This window comes from Hyperolius riggenbachi, chromosome 12 (genome assembly GCF_040937935.1).
Source record: "Hyperolius riggenbachi isolate aHypRig1 chromosome 12, aHypRig1.pri, whole genome shotgun sequence".
NCBI lineage: Eukaryota > Metazoa > Chordata > Amphibia > Anura > Hyperoliidae > Hyperolius > Hyperolius riggenbachi.
This window is the reverse complement of record NC_090657.1, coordinates 183,797,686-183,821,916: the sequence shown is the minus strand read 5'-3', so window position 1 is coordinate 183,821,916 and position 24,231 is coordinate 183,797,686. Positions and strand designations below refer to the sequence as shown.

The window sequence follows — 24,231 nt, the reverse complement described above, 5'->3', positions numbered from 1 at the left end:
GATTTTAACTGCCTACTGTAACCGACAGTGACAAAGGAAAAAAATGCATTTATGGTGCATTTTATTCTGGATCAAAAGTACATTTTTAATCTATGAATTTAAAATTGTTATAATTTTTCATGACAGTGGCCCTTTAAGCTCTGAAGCTTTCCCGGAAGGTTTACGTAACAAAAAGTTTTGGAAATCCTACAACTCTGAGAGAAATCTATCTTTGGACTGCCTGGAATGCTCTCAAAACTTTTTTGTTGTGTTGGGAGGTTAACTTGCATTGTCCATCTGAGGTGACAGCCACATATCAGTGCAGGCTAGTGGGTGCCATTCTGTACACATTACACCTGTCAGCTCTGTGTGTAATCTGAGACTTAGCTGAGAAAGTGAATGTAAAAAGAGAGAGCTTTGCACAGAAAGTTAGCCCGGCCTCTGAGAGGTGACTAATCACAGGAGTTTTCTGTGGAACGCCTTTATCTGAGTATTTGGCTTTGGTCTGACGTTCCCAAGCCAGGAAAACAGCCCTTTAATGAACTCAAAGTACTACAAAAACCTACTGACGAAGCTGATCCATCATCTAATTGGACCTTTGTGATTGGCTGAGGATTATTGTGCAGGACAACTTTCTGACTCCCTGGCCATATATATATACCATAGCAACATGCTGCCCTGTACAAGAGCAGTAGAGTTTTGTCTATCAGTACCATGGCAGCCAAGATCAAAGCAGAGAAACTGTGGATGATGCTGAAGTCCAGATACATCAGCCTGCACCACACCATGCCCCCTGCCACAGTGTGCGACCTGAAGACCCAGGGGAGTCCTATGCCAGCGCAGTGCCCACATGCCCTGTCCACCCTGCCTGGACCCACCAACTGGCCCGTGCTGGGCAGCCTTGTGGACATTTTGAGGAAAGGAGGGCTGAAGAGGCAGCATCAAACCCTGGTAAATATTGATTTCAAGTCAAATTTCCTGTATACAACAGCTTTTTTTTTTGCATTTATTTAATTTGTTTTTAGTTTTGGTTTTCTATTTATGGTTTATTTTAGCTTTCTAAAACTACATTTCATGTAATATTTAAAATGTAACCTTTTTTTTCTTTTTTTTTTTTTTTTGCATTACCATTTTGAATTTAGATGTACAATATTTTTGAATGTGTGTGCATGAGTCTGCCCGCACAGTTCTTCTTAGTTTGATTTCATTTTTATTTTAAATGCATTTTATGTTTCTTTTTCATGTTTTCCAGTAATTTTGTTTTGTTATAAATATTTAGTTTATATGCTTCAATTTTGTGTATATTTTATTACTCATCTTGTGTTAGCTTTTAGGTTATATTTTTTTTCTATATTTATGAAGTATTTGATCTTATTTATTATTATCACTTTTTTGTCTAGCTTTTCCCTTTTGTATATTAATTACACTTATTTGTTTTGTTTATTGTTTTATTTATATATATTTTAAGTTGTGTATTATGTTATTTTTTCTTTACCGTGGTTATTTGACTCTGTAAAGAATAACAACATCATCTGGCAATAAGAGTGATGCTCTCATTGTTAAACAAATTAGTTCTCTGTACATGGGGAATAGAGATGATTAGGTCTATGACACCTACATTTTGACAACATAAAGATCTCTATCTAAAACAGGTTTTCTTAGATAAAATAGTGCAAAGTGTAATAGAAGTGTCATAAATACCTGAAGCTAAAATCTGGTTGGTTGAAGTAGGATGCTGTAGTATTTTTCATATCAGCATTACCCAGTTCTTCCTCTCAGGGGATGAGACTCATCTCTTCCTGTTTACTAGTGGCACGTGCATGCAGCGCCGCGTGGCAGTGCACACATTGGTGATTGGGAACACGTGTTCCCACAGCCAAAGTGTCTAATGAGTGAGCAATCACTGTTCCAGCAAGCATTCATTGTAAACAAAAGAAAACTTTCACTTCCTGCTGTTAAAACACTGTGATTCAGCATTCTAATTAAACAGGAGGCTGTGTACAGAGATCTAGTGGTCAAGAAAAAAAATGACATTAAAAAAATATTACAAAGTAATTTTTTCTATACCTATAATATGCCCATTAACCCTTTTCCCCCCCACCCCTGCCCCCATATAACACACTTGTGAGGGAGTATTACTGTTATTTTTGCTTTTATTTACTGATAGGGTGCAAAGAAAAAAACAAAACACAAAATGGAAAAAATACATTTTGTTCCAAAACAAAACAGAGTTATTGCCGAATGAATGGAAGCAGCGCTGAAATATGAAGATTGCTCTGGATTTTAAGAGAAAAACCCCTTAGCTGTGAAGTGGTTTAGAATTGCAGGACCTAACCGGTAGTAAAACAATGCACTAAGTAAAGCTTGAAGGTAGTGACCTTGAAGTAGGTAATTTGGGTACCAGCATCGCTTTGGTAAAATGGTCACTGCACAATCAGCAATGTGAATTGCGGCTATGGGGGCATCCAGGGGATAATTTTTGTTTTCAGCAACGTTGATATTGGAGGAGGGGGTTTTAGAGGTAGCCTGGAAGGAGGAGGCATGGCAGCACAGGACACTGATAGGTGCAGGCTGGAAGGAGGAGGCATGGCAGCACAGGACACTGATAGGTGCAGGCTGGAAGGAGGAGGCATGGCAGCACAGGGACACTGATAGGTGCAGGCTGGAAGGAGGAGGCATGGCAGCACAGGGACACTGATAGGTGCAGGCTGGAAGGAGGAGGCATGGCAGCACAGGGACACTGATAGGTGCAGACTGGAAGGAGGAGGCATGGCAGCACAGGGACACTGATAGGTACAGGCTGGGAGGAGGAGGCATGGCAGCACAGGACACTGATAGGTGCAGACTGGAAGGAGGAGGCGTGGCAGCACAAAACACTGATAGGTGCAGGCTGGCAGGAGGAGGCGAGGCAACACAGGGCCACTGATAGGCGAAGGCCATATGTCAGTACAGGTAAACTAGATTAACCTCCTTGGCGGTAAACCCGTGTGTGACACGGGGTAAGCCGCCGGAGGGTGCCGCTCAGGCCCTGCTGGGCCGATTTACATAATTTTTTTCTCAAACACGCTGCTAGCACTTTGCTAGCTGCGTGTTTGGTCTGATCGCCGCCGCCCGCCGCCGATGCGCCGCTACCCGCCGCGGATACAGGCCTCCCCCCCCCGCATACCCCTTGCGCAGCCTGGCCAATCGCCACCAGGCTGCGCTATGGGGTGGATCGGGACTCCCTGTGACGTCACAACGTCCGTGACATCGATGACGTCACTCCATTCGTCGCCATGGCGACGGGGGAAGCTCTCAAGGAAATCCTGTTCAGAATGGGATTTCCTTATGGGCAAGCGGCGCCGGCGGCGATCGGAGGGGACGGGCGGACGCCGCGGGGAGGGGGGAAGCATGTAGCTAGCGCTAGGCTAGCTACATGCTAAAAAAAAAAAAAAAAGGTGAAAAAAACCCTCCCGTGGCTGCGCAGCCGCACATATCATACCGCCAGGGGGGTTAAAGGCCAAAGTGGCAACTCTGCTAACTATGGAAGTTGGTCATTTTCCAGGTATGGAGTACCCCTCTACCCTCAAAGTTGCTTGTGGACCCCTGTGATGGGACTTCCTGGAAAAAGCTGTAGCAGGTGGCGCCAGACCTTTGGTTTCGAATGCTCAGGGTTCTTGAGATATAGAACTACTAGTTGCATCAAAAATACACTGTTATCAAAATACAGAGGATCCCTTTCAACACTTTCAATACCTAAACTACACTTTTGTCCTTATTTGAGCTTTAGGGTTAAAACGAAGACCTTCTCTCTTTTTGTCAATCGATGAATTTATATACAGGTCTTTGTCCATCTACTACAAGAATTCCACATTTTCTCCCCCCAGGCAGCCTACCACAAGCAGTTTGGAAAGATTTTCCGCATGAAGCTGGGATCTTTTGACTCCGTCCACATCGGAGCTCCATGTCTCCTGGAAGCTTTATTCCGTGAGGAGAGCAATTTCCCGAAAAGATTAGAGATCAAACCTTGGAAAGCTTACAGAGACTACCGCAACGAAGCCTATGGTCTCCTCATATCGTAAGTACCTCTTGAAGCCCTTCCTCTGTAAGCAGGATTTTCAGTTTGGGATGGTTAGTGGCAAGGTGATTTGTACGCAAACTTCTGATATCTATTATAGATTGCAACCACTGGAAACCATGAATGATGGATGGGATCTTGCCACAGCTGATCTTTCAATATTATTATTCTTACATGTTTGTGCATATGGCGCTCGGCATCCCACCACACACACGCATGTCCAGTCCACTCCACGGCCAATTGCAGCAGCCGATCACAGCAGGGCAGGAGGGGGCGTGTGCAGGGTGGACGGACACACATGCATACAGTGGCCAGCTTGAAAATAAATATCATAGATACTGTATTTTTCAGAATATAAGACACACTTTTTCTTCCCCAAAACTGAAGGGGGGAGTGGGTGTGTCTTATATTCTGAAGATACTGCAAATATTGGTACAGACATCCAGCGCCGCGCTCCTCTCCCCTCGCTCCAGTCCTTTTCATGTAGATACACTTCCCTTCTCTTCTTGCAACAGCAGCGATATATCGGTACACTGCGACTATCTGCCACTTTTCAGCTCCTCCATCCTCCCTGTTTCCTTACTTCCACATGAGTGGTCTGTTACAGTAACCCCAGTGGTGTAAATGCCATGCAGAAATCAACCACTTTCTGCTATGTGCGTTTTTTGTGTTTTTTTCCTGCACTTGCAGTTTTTTATGCGTTTCTGTTTGCGTTTTTTTAATTAATATTCATATTTAACCCATTCGTGTTCCGTCGTTTTAACTTGAGAAATGTTCACCTCCCATTCATTAGCCTATAACTTTATCACTACTTATACAATGAACTGATCTTGTTTTTTCCGCCACCAATTAGGCTTTCTTTGGGGGGTACATTTTGCTAAGAACCACTTTACTGTAAATGCATTTTAACAGGAAGAATAAGAAAAAAACGGAAAAAATCATTATTTCTCAGTTTTCAGCCATTATAGTTTTAAAATAATACATGCCTCCATAATTAAAACTCACGTATTGTATTTGCCCATATGTCCCGGTTATTACACAGTTAAAATTATGTCCCTATCACAATGTATGGCGACAATATTTTATTTGGAAATAAAGGTGCATTTTTTTCCGTTTTGCATCTATCACTATTTACAAGTTTAAAATATAAAAAAATAGAAATATATCATCTTTACATTGATATTTAAAAAGTTTAGACCCTTAGGTAAATATTTACATGTTTTTTTTTATTGTAATGTTTTTTTTTTTATATTAAACATTTTATTTGGGTAGTTTTGGGAGGGTGGGATGTAAACTATAGGTTTATAATGTAAATGTGTGTTGATTTTTATTTTTTTTTACTTTTAGTTGTAGTTTTACTTTTTGGCCACAAGATGGTGGCCATGAGTTTGTTTACATGACGTCACTCTAAGCGTAACATATGCTTAGAGCGACGTATGGGGGAGGTAACAGCCAGAAAAGGCGCAGCTTCCGAGAGAAGCTGTCGCTTTTTCAGCGGGGGAGAGGAATCAGTGATCGGGCACCATAGCCCGATTCACTGATTGCCTGGCTAACAAACCGCGGGCCGGGAGCACGCGTGCATGCGCGCGATCGGCCGCAGGAGCGCGCATGGTTCCTGGACGTAGAAACTACGTCCAGGAACCAAAATAGGTTAAAGAGGAACCATCGCGAAAATCTTAAAATTTAAAACACATACAAATAAAAAGTATATTTCTTCCAGAGTAAAATGAGCCATAAATTTACTTTTCTCCTATGTTGCTGTCACTTACAGTAGGTAGTAGGAATCTTACTACCGACAGATTTTGGGCTAGTCTATCTCTCTAAAGGGGATTCTCAGCATGGCCTGTATTCTTTATAAAGACATTCCTTGAAAAAGATTTCTACAAAGATGCTGGCCAGCCTCCCTGCTCACTGTACACTTTTTTGGCAGTTGGACGGAGAAACTGCCATTCACTAAGTGCTTTTAAAGGGGAACTGAAGAGAGAGGTATATGGAGGCTGTCATGTTTATTTCCTTTTAGACAATACCAGTTGCCTGGCAGCCCTGCTGATCCTCAGCCTCTATTACTATTAGCCATAGCCCCCGAACAAGCATGCAGCAGATCAGGTGTTTCAGTGGTTCAGACTTATAAGTCTGATCTGACAAGACTAGCTGCATGCTTGTTTCTGGTTTTAATCAGCTACTACTGCAGAGAAATAGACCAGCAGGGCTGCCAGGCAACTGGTATTGATTAAAAGGAAATAAACATGACAACCTCCATATACCTCTCTCTTCAGTTCCCCTTTAAAAATAAAGAAAACCCTGAGAACCTCCTATGTCGGTAATGTCAGATTTCTACTACTGTACTTACTGTAAGTGATATAGGAGAAAAGTAATTTATGGCTCATTTTACTGTAGGAGAAATGTACTTCTTATTTGTATGTGTTTTATACTTTAAGATTTTCGCGACCGTTTCTCTTTAACAAGTAAAAAAATAATAATTTTCACCACAGGAAAGCAGTATGCAGAAGGATTGAACTAGTTGAGAAGTTTTGAAAACGCATCTAAAATGCATTGAAAAACACATACTAATGCGTTTTTTGTGCTGCCCATAGATTATCATTATGTGCGTTTTTGCATGCGTTTTCAAAAACACATGCGATTCAAATAAGTGTGACCCTAGCCTTACTGTAAGGAGAGCTAATACACGAGATAAACAAATAAGGGCCCATATGCAATTAACGTTTTGTCCCGTGTTTTCCGGTAGGTGATGTTTTCACCTTGACAGTAAAATGCCTTTTAAACCACCAGCAAGCTAGAAAATACTCAAAATAATTTTGATAGTACTTTTTCAACTGCAAAGTGCTGAAAAGTTATTTTAAAAAGAATCTAAAAAAAGTTATCCCCTAGGAGAACTCTAGGAGAAAACTCAAATGGAAAAACTAATTGCACATGGGACAAGGAGAGATAATTAGTGAGTTAAATCGAAACTGAAGATTGACCTAAAACAAAGAATCTCACTTAACTGAGGCTTCTGCCAGCCCCTTGCAGCTGTCCTGTGCTGCGCCGATCCTCAACGGTCCTCTGTACTCTGATACTGATGCAGTTTTGTTAGCGCCTATTGCGAAGGACGCTATTGGGACGGGAACACGAAGGATACGCGTGGCCAGGACTGCACAGGCGCAGTTGCCGTCGACTTACAAGTAGATCGTAACAAAAATGCACTGCGGCGGGAGAACAGAGGATCATGGAGGACTGGCACGGGACAGGACAGCTGCAAGAGGCTTGCAGAAACCCCAGGTAAGTTATACTCTTTGTTTTAGGCCAATCTTCAGTTCTACTTTAACCACTTGAGGACCCACCCTTTACCCCCCCCTTAAGGACCAGCAGTGAATTATGTGATCTGTGCTGGGTGGGCTCTACAGCCCCCAGCACAGATCAGGGTGCAGGCAGAGAGATCAGATCACCCCCCTTTTTTCCCCACTAGGTGGATGATGTGCTGGGGGGGGTCCGATCTCTCCTGCCTGCGTGTGGCTGGCGGGGGGGGGGCACCTCAAAGCCCCCCTCCGCGGCGACATTCACCCCCCTCCCTCTCCTACCTGTCCCCCCGGTGATCGGGGCTGCACAGGACGCTATCCGTCCTGTGCAGCCTGTGACAGGACGTCCCCTGTCACATGGCGGCGATCCCCGGCCGCTGATTGGCCCGGGGATCGCCGATCTGCCTTACGGCGCCGCTGCGCAGCAGCGCCGTACAATGTAAACAAAGCGGATTATTTCCGCTTGTGTTTACATTTAGCCTGCAAGCCGCCATCGGCGGCCCGCAGGCTATTCACGGAGCCCCCCGCCGTGATTTGACAGGAAGCAGCCGCTCGCGCGAGCGGCTGCTTTCTGATTAATCATCCTGCAGCTGGCGACGCAATACTGCGTCGCTGGTCCTGCAGCTGCCACTTTGCCGACGCACGGTATAAGCGTGCGGTCGGCAAGTGGTTAAAGGGAAGGTCCTAGGAATTTAAAAATAAAAAATCCACTTACCTGTGGCTTCTTCCTGCCCCCTGCATCCGTCCTGTGCCCTCGCCGCAGCTCTGGTAGCTCCCGGTCCCCTCCGGTGGAAAAGCCGTCGTCGCCAGGTCGGCTTCCGCGTCTGCTTCCTCTGCACTCCAGTGCGCGGTTCTTTGGCTGCACTGACGTCATCTAGACTGTACGGCGCAGTAGTTCTGCAGTAGGAATCCTGCGCCGGAGGGGACTCAGAACCACCCGCTGTGAGCGAAGCTGCGGCGTGGGCACAGGTCGGCTGCTAGGGGCTGGAGGAAGCCCCAGGTCGGTGGATATTTTTATTTTTAAATTGCTTGGATGTGTCCTTTAAGTCAAATAAGGAGCTAAGTCAGTTAAGGAGAGAGAAATCATGAGATGAGGGATATAAAAACATCTCATGAGTTCTCTCTTCCGGGGCTTGCTCTAACCCCCTCCAGTGCTTCCTCAGCGTCTTCCTGCGCCATGTGGATCCTACGCAAAATCGCCTGTAAAGTCTTGTCCTGTCGGGGTCATCGGAGAATGCGCAACCCGGCTACGTGCTCTCTCCCCCTTATTGTGCACCCTGTCACCAGGAGTGTTCTGCGCCTGCGCTGTAGTACTACACAGGTGCAGAACGCTCCCAGCGACCGGATGGGCGCCCCAGACCAATAGACTTTATGCTCGATTGCAAAGTATCCAGGCATCGGAGGAGGGCGGCAAGGAAGTGATCAGCCTGGAGGGGGCTGGAGGAAGCTCCAGGTATGTATAATGTTTTTATATCCCTCTATCTCAGGTTCACTTTAAGTTAGATAAGGAGAGATACATCATGAGCTAAGTAATCTAAGGAGAGATAAATTGTGTGTTAATACGTAAGGTAAGATAATTCTACAGAAAAGCTTTGTGAATCAACCCCATAGTTGAGCGGTGTGCAGAGGCGTTCCCATCATTGGGCGCAGGGGGGGGGGGCGTCCAATGATAGGTCAACTATGCTGGCTACACTGGGGGCAACTATGCTAATGGGGGCAACTACGCTGGCTACACTGGGGGAAACTACGCTGGCTACACTGGGGGCAGCTATACTGGGGGAAACTATACTATCTATACTGGGGCAACTATACTAGCTACACTGGGGGCAACTATACTAGGGCAACTATCAGAGCTGGGACAAGGTCCTCCAGCACCCAAGGCTGAGACACCAAAGTGCGCCCCCCATCCCTCCACCCCAGCCATCACACACTGATTGCTATTAGACTAAGAGGTGCCACAGGGTCCACAACCTCACCAACACCTTAATATCTAGTTATCTGGCTTGCAGTCACTGCTATGTATCCCCTTTACTTATTTCTTTCTGCTTCAAACACACTTAGGAATGACAGCTGAATGAATTATGCGCCCCCTCCTACACTGCGCCCTTAGGCTGGAGCCTCTCCAGCCTATGCCTCGGCCCGGCCCTGGCAACTATACAGTATTACCTATACTGGGGCCGACTATACTACGGACAACTATATTACCTATACTGGGGTGGGGGCAACTATAATGGTTACTTATACTGGGGCAGCTATACTGGGGGCAACCATACTAGCTGTCTATACTGGGGCAACTTTACTAGATATACTGGGGCAACTATTTTACCTATACTGGGGTCACCTATACCTGGCATTACCTGCCGTGGCATGCGTAGTTTGCCGCACTTGCTCCTTTTTTGGGGGGGGGGTGACTTATAATAGAGAGGAAACAAAACACCTCAAAAAGCTGGGGAAGTGATCAGAAAAAAATAGTTATTGATACTTAGCTCAAAGTAGCTTACATCATTCATTAATGAGTTTTTTTCTTATGCATCGTGCCAACATGGAATATAGAAACAACAGCAAAAAAGAGGATTGGCTCTTGGGTGCATAAGAAACTACAAAAAAATCTTTATTTTAAATTACACATTCACATAACAAATACATTACTGAATACTAATGACACTATTAAAGCGGTATCGTCACCATAAAAATCAAATTTCAACAGCAACTGTTCTGAGTGTTTAGTGAAATAGAGATCCTTATCCTGTATTCAAAATTAAAAATCAGTTAGGATTTTTGATATTGCAGCATAATGCTGCACTAGACCTTTATATCACCGGTGTTGTGTCTGATTACGCTGCCTGTGGATTTGCGCTGCCCCGCATGCGCAGTAGGAGACTGTGCGGCCACATTTCCTATAGAATGATGCTGCTGGAGGTAAAATACTAAATATCTCCGCTCCCACACCTCTTACACTCCCCAAATTTTCAGGGTAGGGAGGGGACCCCCCGAACGACCTCTATGCTAAATTGCAGCCCCCGAGACCAGCTGGTTCCCGAGATAGATTTCTCTAATCTATCTCCTGAACCAGTGGGTCTCGGGGGCTGCAATTTGGCATAAAGGTCGTTCGGGGGGCCCACTCCCTACCCTGAAAATGTGGGGAGTGTAAGAGGTGTGGGAGCGGAGATATTTAGTATTTTACCTCCAGCAGCATCATTACCTTCACACTGAGCATGCATGCTACTCAGTGTGGAAGGGAGCTTCCGGGCAGCGCAATCAGACATTACATCGGCGCCTAGCACGCTGTGGGCTCTCCTGTCTCTAATTTATTCACTACTTCCTCCTCTTTCTAACCCGCCCACCCCTCCCCTGCATCCCCACCCACCCCTCCCCTGCATCCCCACCCACATCTCTCCACATCTCTCCTCTTCCCTGGTTGGCTATATGTGTCACACACCCGCATCATAAAGGGGTATGTTACCAAAGTGTGACAGGCATGGAGATTGTATGCATCCCTCCAGCTGAATCATGCAGATCCCATGTGTATGGATGGTGGCAAGGCAATTGATAGATAAAGTTGAACGTGGATGTGGAGTAGCCCAGTGATGGATGTCCAGGGGAGACCAAGAGCTGCCTAAAAGCCTAACATGTTTCGCCACACTAGCGGCCTTATCAAAGGCAGGCGGCGGCAACTTTGTTACCTATGATCGCCATACTGGCGTTTTTGAAGTGTATCGCGGCCGCGTCCGACACGCCCCCCGCCGTCCACGTCAGTGCGCACGTTCAACTACCTGGATTCCTTCCACCTAAGAAAGGATGGTAACTATGATCTACCGCATGGCTTGCATGGCTTGCTGACAATGTGCTGACCTACAAAAACTGCACCAGTGGCATTTCTAGCATATCTCTTGCTTTGAGCTTTCGGTCCATGGTCTCACAGCCCTGCGATTGGGGGTTCATGAAGAGTTAATACTGGACAAACTTTCTTCATTGATGCAATTGCTGACCTTTGCTTTATCTATCAATTGCCTTGCCACCATCCATACACATGGAATCTGCATGATTCAGCTGGAGGGATGCATACAATCTCCATGCCTGTCACACTTTGGTAACATACCCCTTTATGATGCGGTTGTGTGACACATATATTTAACATCAAGTTCTTTGCCATATGACACCATCCATCAAGTTTGTTTTGCACCTTGTTAGTGGATTGTCATCCATTGTCTCTGCTGTAGGGGACTAATGCATCGCGCTTCCTTGGCGATTTTTTGCCGGTTGATGAAATAGTGGAGTATGATTTTTAGCGTTACAAGGGTTTTATGAGGACTGCAGCCTCAATTCCCTATGCTTTCATCCTGGGGAGACCAACCTATTGATTTTAAGGGGTATCTTTAATAGTGTCATTAGTATTCAGTAATGTATTTGTTATGTGAATGTGTAATTTAAAATAAAGATTTTTTGTAGTTTCTTTTGCACCCAAGAGCCAATCCTCTTTTTTTGCTGTTGTTTCGGTGACTTATAATACCCAGCACCGGGTGTCAAATGCCCTAGATATGCCACTGGCGGTGCGATTACTTAGTTCAATGTATCCTCTGTAAATATGGTGCAATAAAAATGGGCCTGTACTAAATGAAATAATACCAATACTTATAACGTTTTTCTCTGTGTTCCACCTTAAAAGTCCAGTTATTTGCAGCTGAATATTTTATGTTTTCCTTCAGTCCTTAAACACAGTGATATCTTCTGGTTTCTCAGTCTGTTGTGTAACGATTCTCCTTCTTCATCTCTGAAACATGTGAAGATTATTGTTCCACATTCTCTCCCTGTTTGTTGGGCGTTCAGATAAACTTCAAACCACATCAAAGTTTGGCTCAAAACACCCGTCTGTTGAAATCCTCCAAGGCAGGAATGTTTATTTGGCAGTCGCAGGATTTTATTTTATTTTTTTTAAATGTGTGTTTGTGATGTTCACAACATTTCCATGAGATCTAATAAAAAGGGGGGATTATATGCAAATCAATCATCCCCAGACTCTTCAAAGAGTCTTTTAAAGAGAACTAGTCGCAACGGGGTTCCTGGAAAAATGCGTAGAGGAATTTGGCTTGTTGAAGTATTAGATTTTGCTGGCTGTCCGAACTACAGGAGCGAGCAAGCAAAACATACACAGGTGCAGTGTAAAAACATAGTGGATGGCTAATAGGTGCTAATTTTATTTTTTTTAAAGACAATTTTATTGATTTTTCAACAAAAGTTACAAATAACAGAAAAACACAACCCAAAACTGGTCTCCTCCCTAATCCGCCGCCCCCCACCCCAATCTAGCGCAGTAGATAACATTAGCAGTGATACTGCCAGATCGTGCACAGCATAGGATGCACAATTAGATTTCAAATATCGATGTGAAATGCAGATAGGTTAATAGAAACTTAATAGGTGCAAATTTAGTATTACTGTATATACATTATAAGTGAATCTTAATGCGGACCCAATCCAAACTTTTTTTTAATTTAAAATATTTAGTTACACCACTCTGACACATGCAAAGATAAATAAACACTCCTTCAAGCCTATGAGCATTTCAGTGCATGCTTGTCACCCTTCTCTTTTCATCATAACTAGGGTTATGCAGGTGGCAGCCATTACTTCTGAGCTTAGTAGGAGGTTTTAGATCGTGGATGTGTTTGTCATCAGCTACCCTCTTGCACAGGGGCGTCGTCTATGTGAAATCTCACACAAGCTGAGATCACCTCCACTGTGACATCATCAGTAGCAGCCTGTGTTTTGTTTTTGTTTTTTATCTCCTTCACCAGTCTGCCGGATTCTGTCCCGGCAATATGAAAGGAAGGGAGGGGTTCCTCCAATAAATGTAAAATATTTTATATTTGTCATCGTGCAGCTGAAAAAAGGCTGCTATTTATTATTATAAGTTAGGAAATAGATTTTATTTCTAAATTCTTGTATTTTTTAATTTGAGTCCACTTTAAGCAAAACACCCCACCCCAAATAAACAGATACTGACCTATGGACAGGGAAGGCTCTGGGTCCAGTGCGGTCACCGCAGTTAGCATCATCTGACTGATCGGTAGTACTGTCCCTGTGCTCTCTTTCTCGCTCACGTATGCGTTGTACGGAGCCACCGTCTTTGGATAGCGCTCCCGAAGACTTCTGATTCCAAAGCCTCCCGCGGCGACACAGAGCAGCATTTGAGCCAGAAGGGCCCTGACTGTATAACCGTTGCTAACTGAACGAGAATATCGGTAATATTATGTTACCGATATTCTAATTTTTGGCGCCCTACACAGCAAAAAAATCATATCATCATTACAATACATACCCTGCTGGTCCATCTATATCAACAGTGAACAAGTTGTGCTATTCAACTTTTTACTGTCTGTACTGCCATCGGCTGTCAATTATTTGTTAGCATTATTCGCTGTTTATTTATAAAGCATCCCAGCAGAGATGCTGGCATTCTACTAATCAACAATGGCAACAATAACGTTAAAGCAAACCTGAAGGGAAAATAAACGTATGAGATAATGATTTGTATGTGTAGTACAGCTGAGAAATAGAACATTAGTAGCAAAGACAAGAGTCTTGTATTGTTTTCCAGTACAGGAAGAGTTAAGAAACTTCAGTTGTTATCTATGCAAAAGAGCTTCTCTGAGCTCTTCGCCAACTTAGGTTGAAGACAGTCCTGATTTCTGAAGCACTTGTACATCAAAGAAACAGTGAGAGACAGCTTCCGACACGGTTTTACTGCAGGGGAGTTTAAAGCGTAATTAGCTCTGCTCTGTTTTATAGTTTAAAGTGAAACTGAAGCGAAAACATTTTTATGATATAATGAATGGATAGCGTAATACAGATAATTACTAGAACATTAGTAGCAAAGAAAATAGTCTCATATTTTTATTTTCAGTGATATAGGCTTTTTTTATAACATTGCATCATTCTCTAACATTTGCAGTTTACACACTACTCAGTATTATAAATTATTTTACAGAGAAGGCTAGTGAACTTTTGAACTGCCCTCTGCAGAAAAACAAACAAACAAAATACAGTGACAGACAGTTGAGATAACAAGCTTCAGAAGACAGAGCTCTCTGCAACTTTGAAAAGTCGTGGAGCTCAGTGGCTCTTTTGCATAGATAACTGGAGTTTCTTAACTCTTCCTGTACTGGAACCAATGAGACTCATATCTGTGCTAATAATGTTTTATTTCTTAGCTGTACTACACATACAAATCATTATATCATAAGTTTATTTTCACTTCAGATTCCCTTTAAGTAGAGAGTATGGTTTGTAAACTGCAAATATGACAGAATGATCCAATGTTATAAAAAGAAAGCTATATAACTGAACATAAAATTATGAGACTCTTTTCTTTGCTACTAATATTCTATTCATTATCTGTACTATACAATTCCTTATATCATGTTTGTTTGTTTTGTTTTTTGTTTTTTTTTGCTTTGGTGTCCCGTTAAAATGTTTCCACTTTGCCAGCAAATAGTGGTGGTTAGAGGGAATCCAGGGTGGGGGCACTGGAACCGCCAGACTCCACCTGCTCTGTATGACGGGCTATATTTGGGCTCGGGCGAGGGTCTCACGTACACAGGGGAGAAGTGACACACAGGACTGAGCGAACCACCAATACAAATGCCACTTGTATTTATTCACAGGGGTTTTAGTAGCTTTGCCAAAATAAATCAAACACACGTCACAGCTGGAACTGTCTTGATGTGCTGCTATTTTAGGAATTTAATTTCCGTGATTCATTTCATAGCGGTGAGACTGTTTTCTCGACGGTCTAGTAGCTGGTGGCACCCTGTGGTGTGGCTGGGAGGGGCGGATGGAGAAGTCGATAGCGTCCCTTGTTCCCTTTTACCTGACAATATCAGCCTTGTAGCATCAAAGAAATGAGCATAAAAAAGTAATTTCTATTTAAAGTGTGTCTCGAAATAATGTTACTGGTAAAGCAGTCAGCTGTTTTCTTATTATTATTATTTTTTTGGTTTAAAATACAGTAGATGTATGTAATGTTACCATCATGTGCTAAAATATACCACCCTTGTTTCTTTCTCAAATTCCTAATAATACAGGTTGTGGTGGTATATCTTCCCACAGCACAGAGTACATATAATCAGTCACATCAAAAAACATACCACTAGGAAGTGGCATAGTTATAGGGGATGCAGAGGTTTGGACTGCATCAGGGCCTCTGGACCAGATACGTCTACCAGGAGCCCTTCTTCATCCACTGCATTTGTTCCTCTCTTCTATCTGGCACTATGACTATGCCCTCCCCTGCATACATCTCTGACATTGTGTCCGTCTCCTCCCCTGCTTACACCTCTTTGACACAGCTTCTGTCCTCTTCCCTGCTTACACCTGACACTGCGGCTGTCCCCTTTCCTACTTACATCTCTCATCTCTCGGACATGCAGCTGTCCCCTTCCCTGTTTACACCTCTCTAATGCTGCAGCTGTCTCCTCCCCTGCTTACACCGCTCTAACACTGCGGCTGTCCCTTCCCCTGCTTACACCTCTCTGACACTGCAGCTGTCCCCTCCCCTGCTTACACCTATCTGACACTGTGGTTGTCCCCTCCCTGCTTACATCTCTCTGATGCTGCAGCTGTCCCCTCCTCTCCTTACACCTCTCTGACTGCAGTTGCCCCCTCCCCTGCTTACACCGCTCTAACACTGCAGCTGTCCCCTCCCCTGCTTACACCTATCTGACACTGTGGTTGTCCCCTCCCTGCTTACATCTCTCTTATGCTGCAGCTGTCCCCTCCTCTCCTTACACCTCTCTGACTGCAGCTGCCCCCTCCCTGCCTACACCTCTGACACTGTGGTTGTCCCCTCCCTGCTTACATCTCTCTGATGCTGCAGCTGTCCCCTCCTCTCCTTACACCTCTCTGACTGCAGCTGCCCCCTCCCCTGCTTACACCTCTCTGACACTGCAGCTGTCCCCTCCCCTGCTTACACCTCTCTGACACTGCAGCTGTCCCCTCCCCCTCTCTGACACTACAGCTGCCCCCTCCCCTGCTTACACCTCTCTGACAATGCAGCTGTCCCCTCCCCTGCTTACACCTCTCTGACACTACAGCTGCCCCCTCACCTGCTTACACCTCTCTGACACTGCAGCTGTCCCCTCCCCTGCGTACACCTCTCTGACACTACAGCTGCCCCCTCACCTGCTTACACCTCTCTGACACTGCAGCTGTCCCCTCCCCTGCTTACACCTCTCTTACACAGTACCTGTCCCTCACCTGCTTACATCTCTCTGATACTACAGCTGTCCCCTCCCCTGCTTACACTTCTCTTACACAGTACCTGTCCCTCACCTGCTTACATCTCTCTGACACTGCAGCTGTCCCCTCCCCTGCTTACATCTCTCTTACACAGTACCTGTCCTTCCCCTGCTTACATCTCTCTGACACTACAGCTGTCCCCTCCCTTCCTTACATCTCTCTGACACTACAGCTGCCCCCTCCCCTGCTTACACCTCTCTTACACAGTACCTGTCCTTCTCCTGCTTACATCTCTCTGACACTACAGCTGTCCCCTCCCCTGCTTACACCTCTCTGACACTGAGGACGTCCCCTCCCTTGCTTACACATCTCTGACACTACAGCTGTCCCCTCCCCTGCTTACACCTCTCTGACTCTACCGCTGTCCCCTCCCTTCCTTACATTTCTCTGACTCTGTGGCTGTCCCCTTCCCTGCTCACAGCTCTCTGACACTTCAGCTGTCCCCTCCAATGCTTATACCTGACACTACAGTTTTACCTCCCCTGCTTACACCTCTCTGACACTTCAGCTTTCCCTCCCCTGTGTACACCTCTCTGAGACTGGCTGCCCCACCCCCTCTATGGCACTGAATGTGTACAGCAGCCCCCATACCCCTTGATATAACCGTGAAGTAGCCAACTGTTGCATTATCTTGTCCTGTCAGTTTTGTATCAGTTTTCCACACATAAAAAGTGTACAGTTCCAATCCTGTCAGGCAAAAGGGATAGAAAGCTGATGCAAAACTGACAGGGCAGGACTGCACCGGACTGGAAATATACAGATTTATGTGTGATCCAAGCCTTACTGCTGTGTTTTCCCCACTCCATACAGGACTCTTTAGAATAATTTTCCACCATCTAGACAGGTGGAAACTTTAGGAGTAATATTAGGAGTGTTAATAGTCCATATAGAAATGCTCTCTGAGCCTCGGAGATGGTGCTGCTGGCTGGATTGTCAGTACAGACCCCTGGCTGCGCCCTTCAGTGCAGATATCAGCACAATGTGAGGAATAGAAAGCTGTCATTAGTTTAATGCTTCAGATTAAGTGTCACACTAACTGTTTTGTCTTGTTATTTTTTTTGTTGCTCACGCAGGGAAGGGAAGGACTGGCAGCGTGTCAGGAGCGCGTTTCAACAAAAATTAATGAAGCCTACGGAAGTGGGGAAACTAGACACCAAAATCAATGAGGTACTAACATTGGGGGAACAGTATCTGCCGTATCTCTAAAACTGAGAGAGAGAGAGAGAGAATAAAGGAGGAGGGAGAGCAAGAGAGAGATAGAGGAGAGGAGGGAGAGCAAGGCATGGAGGAGGAGAGAGAGAGAGAAGGGAGCGACAGCGAGACATGGAGGGAAGAGTTAGAGAGAGAGAGAGAGAGGAGCGAGAGAGAGAAATGAAGGTAAGAGTTAGAAAGAGAGAGGAGGGAGAGCGAAACATGGAGGGAAGAGAGAGGAGGGAGAGCAAGACATGGAGGGTAGAGAGAGAGGAGTGAAAGTAAGACATGGAGGGAAGAGAGAGAGGAGGGAGAGCAAAACATGGAGGGTAGAGAGAGAGGAGGGAGAGTAAGACATGGAGGGGAAAGAGAGAGAAGAGGGAGAGCGAGACATGTAGGGTAGAGAGAGGAGGGAGAGTAAGACATGGAGGGGAAAGAGAGAGAGGAGGGAGAGCGAGACATGTAGGGTAGAGAGAGGAAGGAGAGTAAGACATGGAGGGGAAAGAGAGAGAGGAGGGAGAACGAGACATGTAGGGTAGAGAGAGGAGGGAGTGCGAGACATGGAGGGAAGAGAGAGGAGGGAGAACGAGACATGTAGGGGAGAGAGAGGAGCGAGAGAGAGACATGGAAGGAAGAGAGTGAGAGAGGAGGGAGTGCGAGACATGGAGGGAAGAGAGAGGAGGGAGAGCGAGACATGGAGGGAAGGGAAGAGGGAGAGCAAGACTGGAGGGAAGAGAGAGAGAGAGGAGGGAGAGCGAGACATGGAGGGAAGGGAAGAGGGAGAGCAAGACTGGAGGGAAGAAAGCGAGAGGAGGGAGAGCAAGACATGGAGAGGAGAGAGAGGAGGCAAAGCGAGACATAGATCTAAGAGAGAGAGAGAGAGAGAGGAGGGAGAGCGAGACATGGAGAGGAGAGAGAGGAGGCAAAGCGAGACATGGATGGAAGAGAGAGAGAGGGAGAGCGAGACATGGAGGTAAGGGAAATAGAAAGGAGGAAGAGCAAAACATGGAGGGAAGAGAGAGAGGAGGGAGAGCGATACTGGAGGGAAGAGAGCGAGAGGAGGGAAAGCAAGACATGGAGAGGAGAGAGAGGAGGCAAAGCGAGACATGGATGGAAGAGAGAGAGAGGAGGGAGAGCGAGACATGGAGGTAAGGGAAATAGAAAGGAGGGAAAGCAAGACAATGGAGAGGAGAGAGAGGAGGCAGAGCGAGACATGGAGGGAAGAGAGAGAGAGATGAGGGATACCGAGACATGTAGGGAAGAGAGAGAGAGGAGGGATAGCGAAACATGGAAGGAAGAGAGAGAGGAGGGAGAGCAAAACATAGAAGGAAGAGAGAGAGAGAGAGAGAGAGGAGGAAGAGCAAAACATGTAAGGAAGAGAGAGGAGGGAGAGCGAAACATGGAGGGAAGAGAGAGAGAGGAGGGAGAGCGATACATGAAGGGTAGAGAGAGGAGGATTGAGAGTGAGAAAGGAGGAGAAAGGGATATGGAGACAAGAGAGAGAGAAAGGAGGGAGAGAGAGAGAGAGAGAGGAGGGAGAGCAAAACATGGAAGGAAGAGAGAGAGAGGAGGGAGAGCTAAACATGGAAGGAAGAGAGAGAGAGGAGGGAGAGCTAAACATGGAAGGAAGAGAGAGAGGAGGGAGAGCGAAAGATGGAAGAGAGAGAGAGAGGAGGGAGAGCGAAACATGGAAGGAAGAGAGAGAGGAGGGAGAGTGAAACATGGAGGGAAGAGAGAGAGAGGAGGAATGAGAGTGAGAGAGGAGGAGAAAGGGATATGGAGGCAAGAGAGAGAGAAAGGAGGGAGATAGAGAGAGAGAGGAGGGAGGGCCAAACCGAGTCAGGCTGGGTGCACACATGGCTGTGTATGAAAGGTCAAGTTTTCTTTCATTTGCGTTTTTTTTTGTGTGTGCGGTTTTTGTGCGTTTTTTCCGCATATGCGGTTTTATAGCGTTTTGCATGTGTTTTTACACGTTTGCGGTACGCATATACAAAACTCAAATGCGTTTTGTATACGTTTTCCATGCGTTTTCCAATTGCGTTTTATGCAAATCACTAGGAAGACAACAGGAAGCGGAAATACATCAGAAAACATGTATTTTTTTAGAACGCATGAAAAATGCATACAAAACGCATTACATTGTGTTACCATTGACTTTCATTATGTGCGTTTTTGATGCATTTTTGAAAATCATGCAACAAAAACAGCGTTTTTAAAAGCGCATGTTTGAACATGCATAAAAAATTTTTAAATTTGTTTTTTGATGTGGCCCATTGACTTCCATTAGCAGCAAAAACGCTGTGTTTTTTGCAACGCTAGCGTTTCTGCTAAGTGTGTTCCTAGCCTTATAATGTGAAAGCGAATTGATTGGGCTCATCCTCCATCCAATCCACCCAGCTCTCTCGTCTGCCAATATTGATGGTCATGTCTAAGGCAACTCATGGAGAAGCATGTGATTTGTTTGATCAGCTGATAGATTTACAAAGCTCTGATTTGCTGTGATCACATCCTGCTTTTAGCACGTGATCATGACTAGCAAATCAGAGGCTTACATATCTATCACATGACCCAACTGATCACATGGTCCTGTATGAGTTCCCTTAGACATGACCTTCACTAGTCCACCAATATTCCATCAGGGCTGCAAGGGGTGTGAGAAGGGATCAGTATTTATTCACAACAGTAATTCTAACACCAGAGAGCTATCAGAACACCATTTAATGTCCCATTTCTTTGCTTACTTTAAGGTAATGGCGGATTTTATGCAGAGAATGGACACAGTGCGTAACAAGGAGGGGAAAGTCCTGGACTTGTATTGTGAGCTGAAAAAGTGGTCTCTGGAAAGTAAGTGTCCTCCTGTTCTCTGATGAGTAGAAAGATAAATGTAGTAACTGAAGACGGTCCATGAGACAAGACACAGAACCTTTATATTGCGCTTTTCCCCAAAGCTGCATCCACTAGGGAGCCTTGCCCAAAGACTCCTTACTGCTTAACGTACTGGCTTGAGAAAGGGGTCGAACCCCTGTCAAAGAGCTCAAATCCCACGTGTAAATCATTCAGGCTTCATTCACAGTGGGACGTTGCGCGGCTATGTTATAAAGTCTTATAACGCAGCTTACCGCACTGCAATGCTAATCCTATGGGACGTTCACAGTGCACGTTAGCATCGCATTGTAACTTTAGCAGTATGGTAACACACACGTTCCCAGGTACAGGAAAGCATACTTTTCATTGCCTGGATGCTTTCCTGTACCTACTGTATGCCACGGTAACGCAGCGTTAATGTGCGTTACCACCTTTTTTTGCACTGCGTTGTCCACTTCAGCCTTCAGTGTTGTTTCACCTTATGCATCCAAGCAACTTTCACCTCCCATTAATTCGCCAATAACTTTATAACTACTTATCACAATTAATTGATCTAAATCTTGTTTTTTTCCGCCACCAATTAGGCTTTCTTTGGGTGGTACATTTTGCTAAGAATTATTTTTTTCTAAATCCATTTTAACAGGAAAATTAAGAAAAAAATGGAAAAAAAAATCATTATTTCTCAGTTTTTGGCCATTATAGTTTGAAATTAATACATGCTACCGTAATTAAAACTCATGTATTTTATTTGCCCATTTGTCCCGGTTATTACACCATTTAAATTATGTCCCTATCACAATGTATGGCGCCAATATTTTATTTGGAAATAAAGGTGCATTTTTTCAATTTGCGTCCATCACTATTTACAAGCTTATAATTAAAAAAAAAATAGTAATATACTCTCTTGACATGCAGTTTCAAAAAGTTCAGACCCTTAGGTAACTATTTATGTTGTTTGTTTGTTTTTAATTGTAATTTTTTTTTTTAATTAAAAATTCTATTTGGGTAATTTTTGATGTGGGAGGTAAACAGTAATATTGTGGGTTTGTTTAATAAAAAATGCATGTGGGTGTAGTTTTACTATTTGACCACAAGATGGCCACAGTCAAAAAGTCCTGGAAGCGAATGATCTCGCTTCCAGGAACTACAAGAAGGACGGGCAGCTTTTTTGTTGTGCAGAAAGACCGCGGCCTTTGATAAGAGACCGTAGTTTTTTCTGCCGGGGACTTAGATCGATGAATGGGAACTATGTTCCCATTAATTGATCTGGGGGCTATTGGGAGGCGCAGGAGCGCGCCCGGCGCCGTGGCGGCAGCACAGTCTATCTGGACGGATATATCCGTCCAGATAGACTTAAGTGGTTAATGTCGCATTATAACTCAATGTCGCACTGTGAATGCGGCCTCAAGCTATGCCTGCAAATTAACTGAAATTGCACGCTGCTTAAGTAGGGACATTCAGAGGCACATCTTGGCCATTTTGACTGGCCCAATTACATTCTGCATACAGTTTGCATTAAATATGCATGTAAGCTGGAATTACTAGCATCTCACTAAACACCTGTTATAGAATGACGTTCAGGGCTTGTATACATGGGGAAAAGACCACCAGGACTGCAGAAAAGGATTAAAGCGGACCTGAACTCAGAATTTCCTCTCTGCTCTAAAAGATTCGCAACAGCATAATAAACTTCAAGAAAAACATTTCTTTGCTACAGCTAATGCAACTCCTGCAATAAATCTGCAGTGTGTCTGCTTACTGCTTTCATTTAAGCAGACTTAGGGTTAACATCCTTTACCTATTAGCTCTCAGCTGTGGCAGCCAGCTGACACAGCTGAGAGATCAAATTACAGTTGTGATTAGACACAGAAGAGGGGGAATTAGACGGGCTAAACTCTCTAAATACATACAGGGTGCATTTCTCTCCGTTTTCCTTCTGTTCTGTGCAAAAGTCCAGCTCCATTTTAAGATGAAATTGGGCCCAAGGCGAAGTAGTAGCATTCGCTCTCTTGACAGACTTATTGGTAAGCTGAAGTGAGAGAGGCGTCAAAGAAGATGGCAGCCGTGCCCTTTGACACTCACTGGGCCCCAGGCCCCTGACTAGCTTACCTTGTGGATGACCTTGTTCTACAAATCTGCCCTGAATTCCAATCCAGAATAGTAAATGCGATATTTTCATCTCTACTCATTATAATTATATTGTGCCTTGCTTTGACCTTTCAGGTATCTGCCTGGTCCTATACGAGAAGCGATTTGGCTTTTTACAGCCTAACTTAGGGGAAGAAGCTCTGGACTTCATCACTGCTATCAAGACGGTAGGTACTCTGTTATTCGAGTGGATTCAATGTTCTAGGCAGAAGATCTGCCATAGTAAAGGGATGTGTTTTTATTAGGGACGTTTAATGTCCTTACCCCCGGACTCCTACTCCAGTGACGGATCTCCACCATGGAGAGCTAGTGTGGTTTAGGTGACCCAGTGAAAAAGTCCATAGGGATCAGTTCTCCAAACACAGCAATGTCTACAATTTGAAACGTTGTAATCGGCTGAGTTGTGTGGGTGTCCCCCCAGTATAGGTAGGCTAGATGGCCCCCCAGTATAGATGATAGCCATCCCCAGTATAGATAGCCAAAGTGTGTGTCCCCCACCTTATAGGTCATTGGTGTCAGTGGTGGTATGTAGCTCCTTGCTGCCTCCACATCCTCAACACTCATAAACCTGCAAATTAGCAGCAACCCGAAAGAGAGGAGAGCAACTCACAGTAACCATGTGGCACAGGTCTAATGCAGGAAATGAGCAATGGCCTCACTTCCTCATCTGAGGTGTACTCCATGGTCACCATGCCGCTCTCCCCTCGTACGCAACCACTGATGTGAGCTCTGTGTGTGAGTGACGGGAAGGTTCAGGACCTTGTATGGCTTTAGATTCAAAAATAATTTGGAGAGTCCACTAAAAGTTTATGCCAAAGACACATCTGTGCAGCCACTCTGATACCAAAGCTGACCATTTCTTCTTCTCCTTGCAGATGATGAGCACGTTTGGCCTGATGATGGTGACACCAGTTGAATTGCACAAACGACTGAACACCAAAATCTGGAAAGATCACACGCAGGCCTGGGACAGCATCTTCAGAACAGGTACCCGGTCACGCTCTGGTACTCATCATCCATCTTCTTCAGGGTTGTAGGAGCCAATGCTCTCCCCCTCATGCTGCGACCCCTCCTGCCCCCCAAAACGGCCCTGAGCAGACCCCCCCTACGCGGGTGCAGGGGCTGTAGCCTCCATTGTTATGCCACTGAATGTCAAAGATGCAATGTGGGTCGGCACCACCTAAGTGGTATAAAGCTCTTTATTCCATGTAAGCAGTGACAGACGCTGTTTCAGGCTAAATAGCCTTTTCTCAAACTGCTACAGTCTGTAGCAGTTTGAGAAAAGGCTATTTAGCCTGAAACAGCGTCTGTCACTGCTTACATGGAATAAAGAGCTTTATACCACTTAGGTGGTGCCGACGCACATTGCATCTTTGACTACAGAGGACCCCAAGAGGC

General features: G+C 45.0%; 1 protein-coding gene across 2 annotated transcripts in view; it reads left to right on the top strand.

Moving 5' to 3' along the window:
• Positions 1–24,231, top strand: part of CYP24A1 (cytochrome P450 family 24 subfamily A member 1) — a 146,178-nt gene that overhangs the window by 93,772 nt on the left and 28,175 nt on the right. Inside the window, exons 1-6 of one of the 2 annotated variants that reach the window (XM_068261895.1) lie at positions 490–930; positions 3,846–4,036; positions 17,703–17,796; positions 20,568–20,664; positions 22,909–23,000; positions 23,709–23,820. In XM_068261895.1, the coding sequence (XP_068117996.1) occupies positions 694–930; positions 3,846–4,036; positions 17,703–17,796; positions 20,568–20,664; positions 22,909–23,000; positions 23,709–23,820 (823 nt within the window). In that variant the 5' untranslated portion in view covers positions 490–693. Of the gene's footprint in view, positions 1–489; positions 931–3,845; positions 4,037–17,702; positions 17,797–20,567; positions 20,665–22,908; positions 23,001–23,708; positions 23,821–24,231 lie in introns of those variants that run through there. The other variant, XM_068261896.1, reaches the window with a different exon arrangement.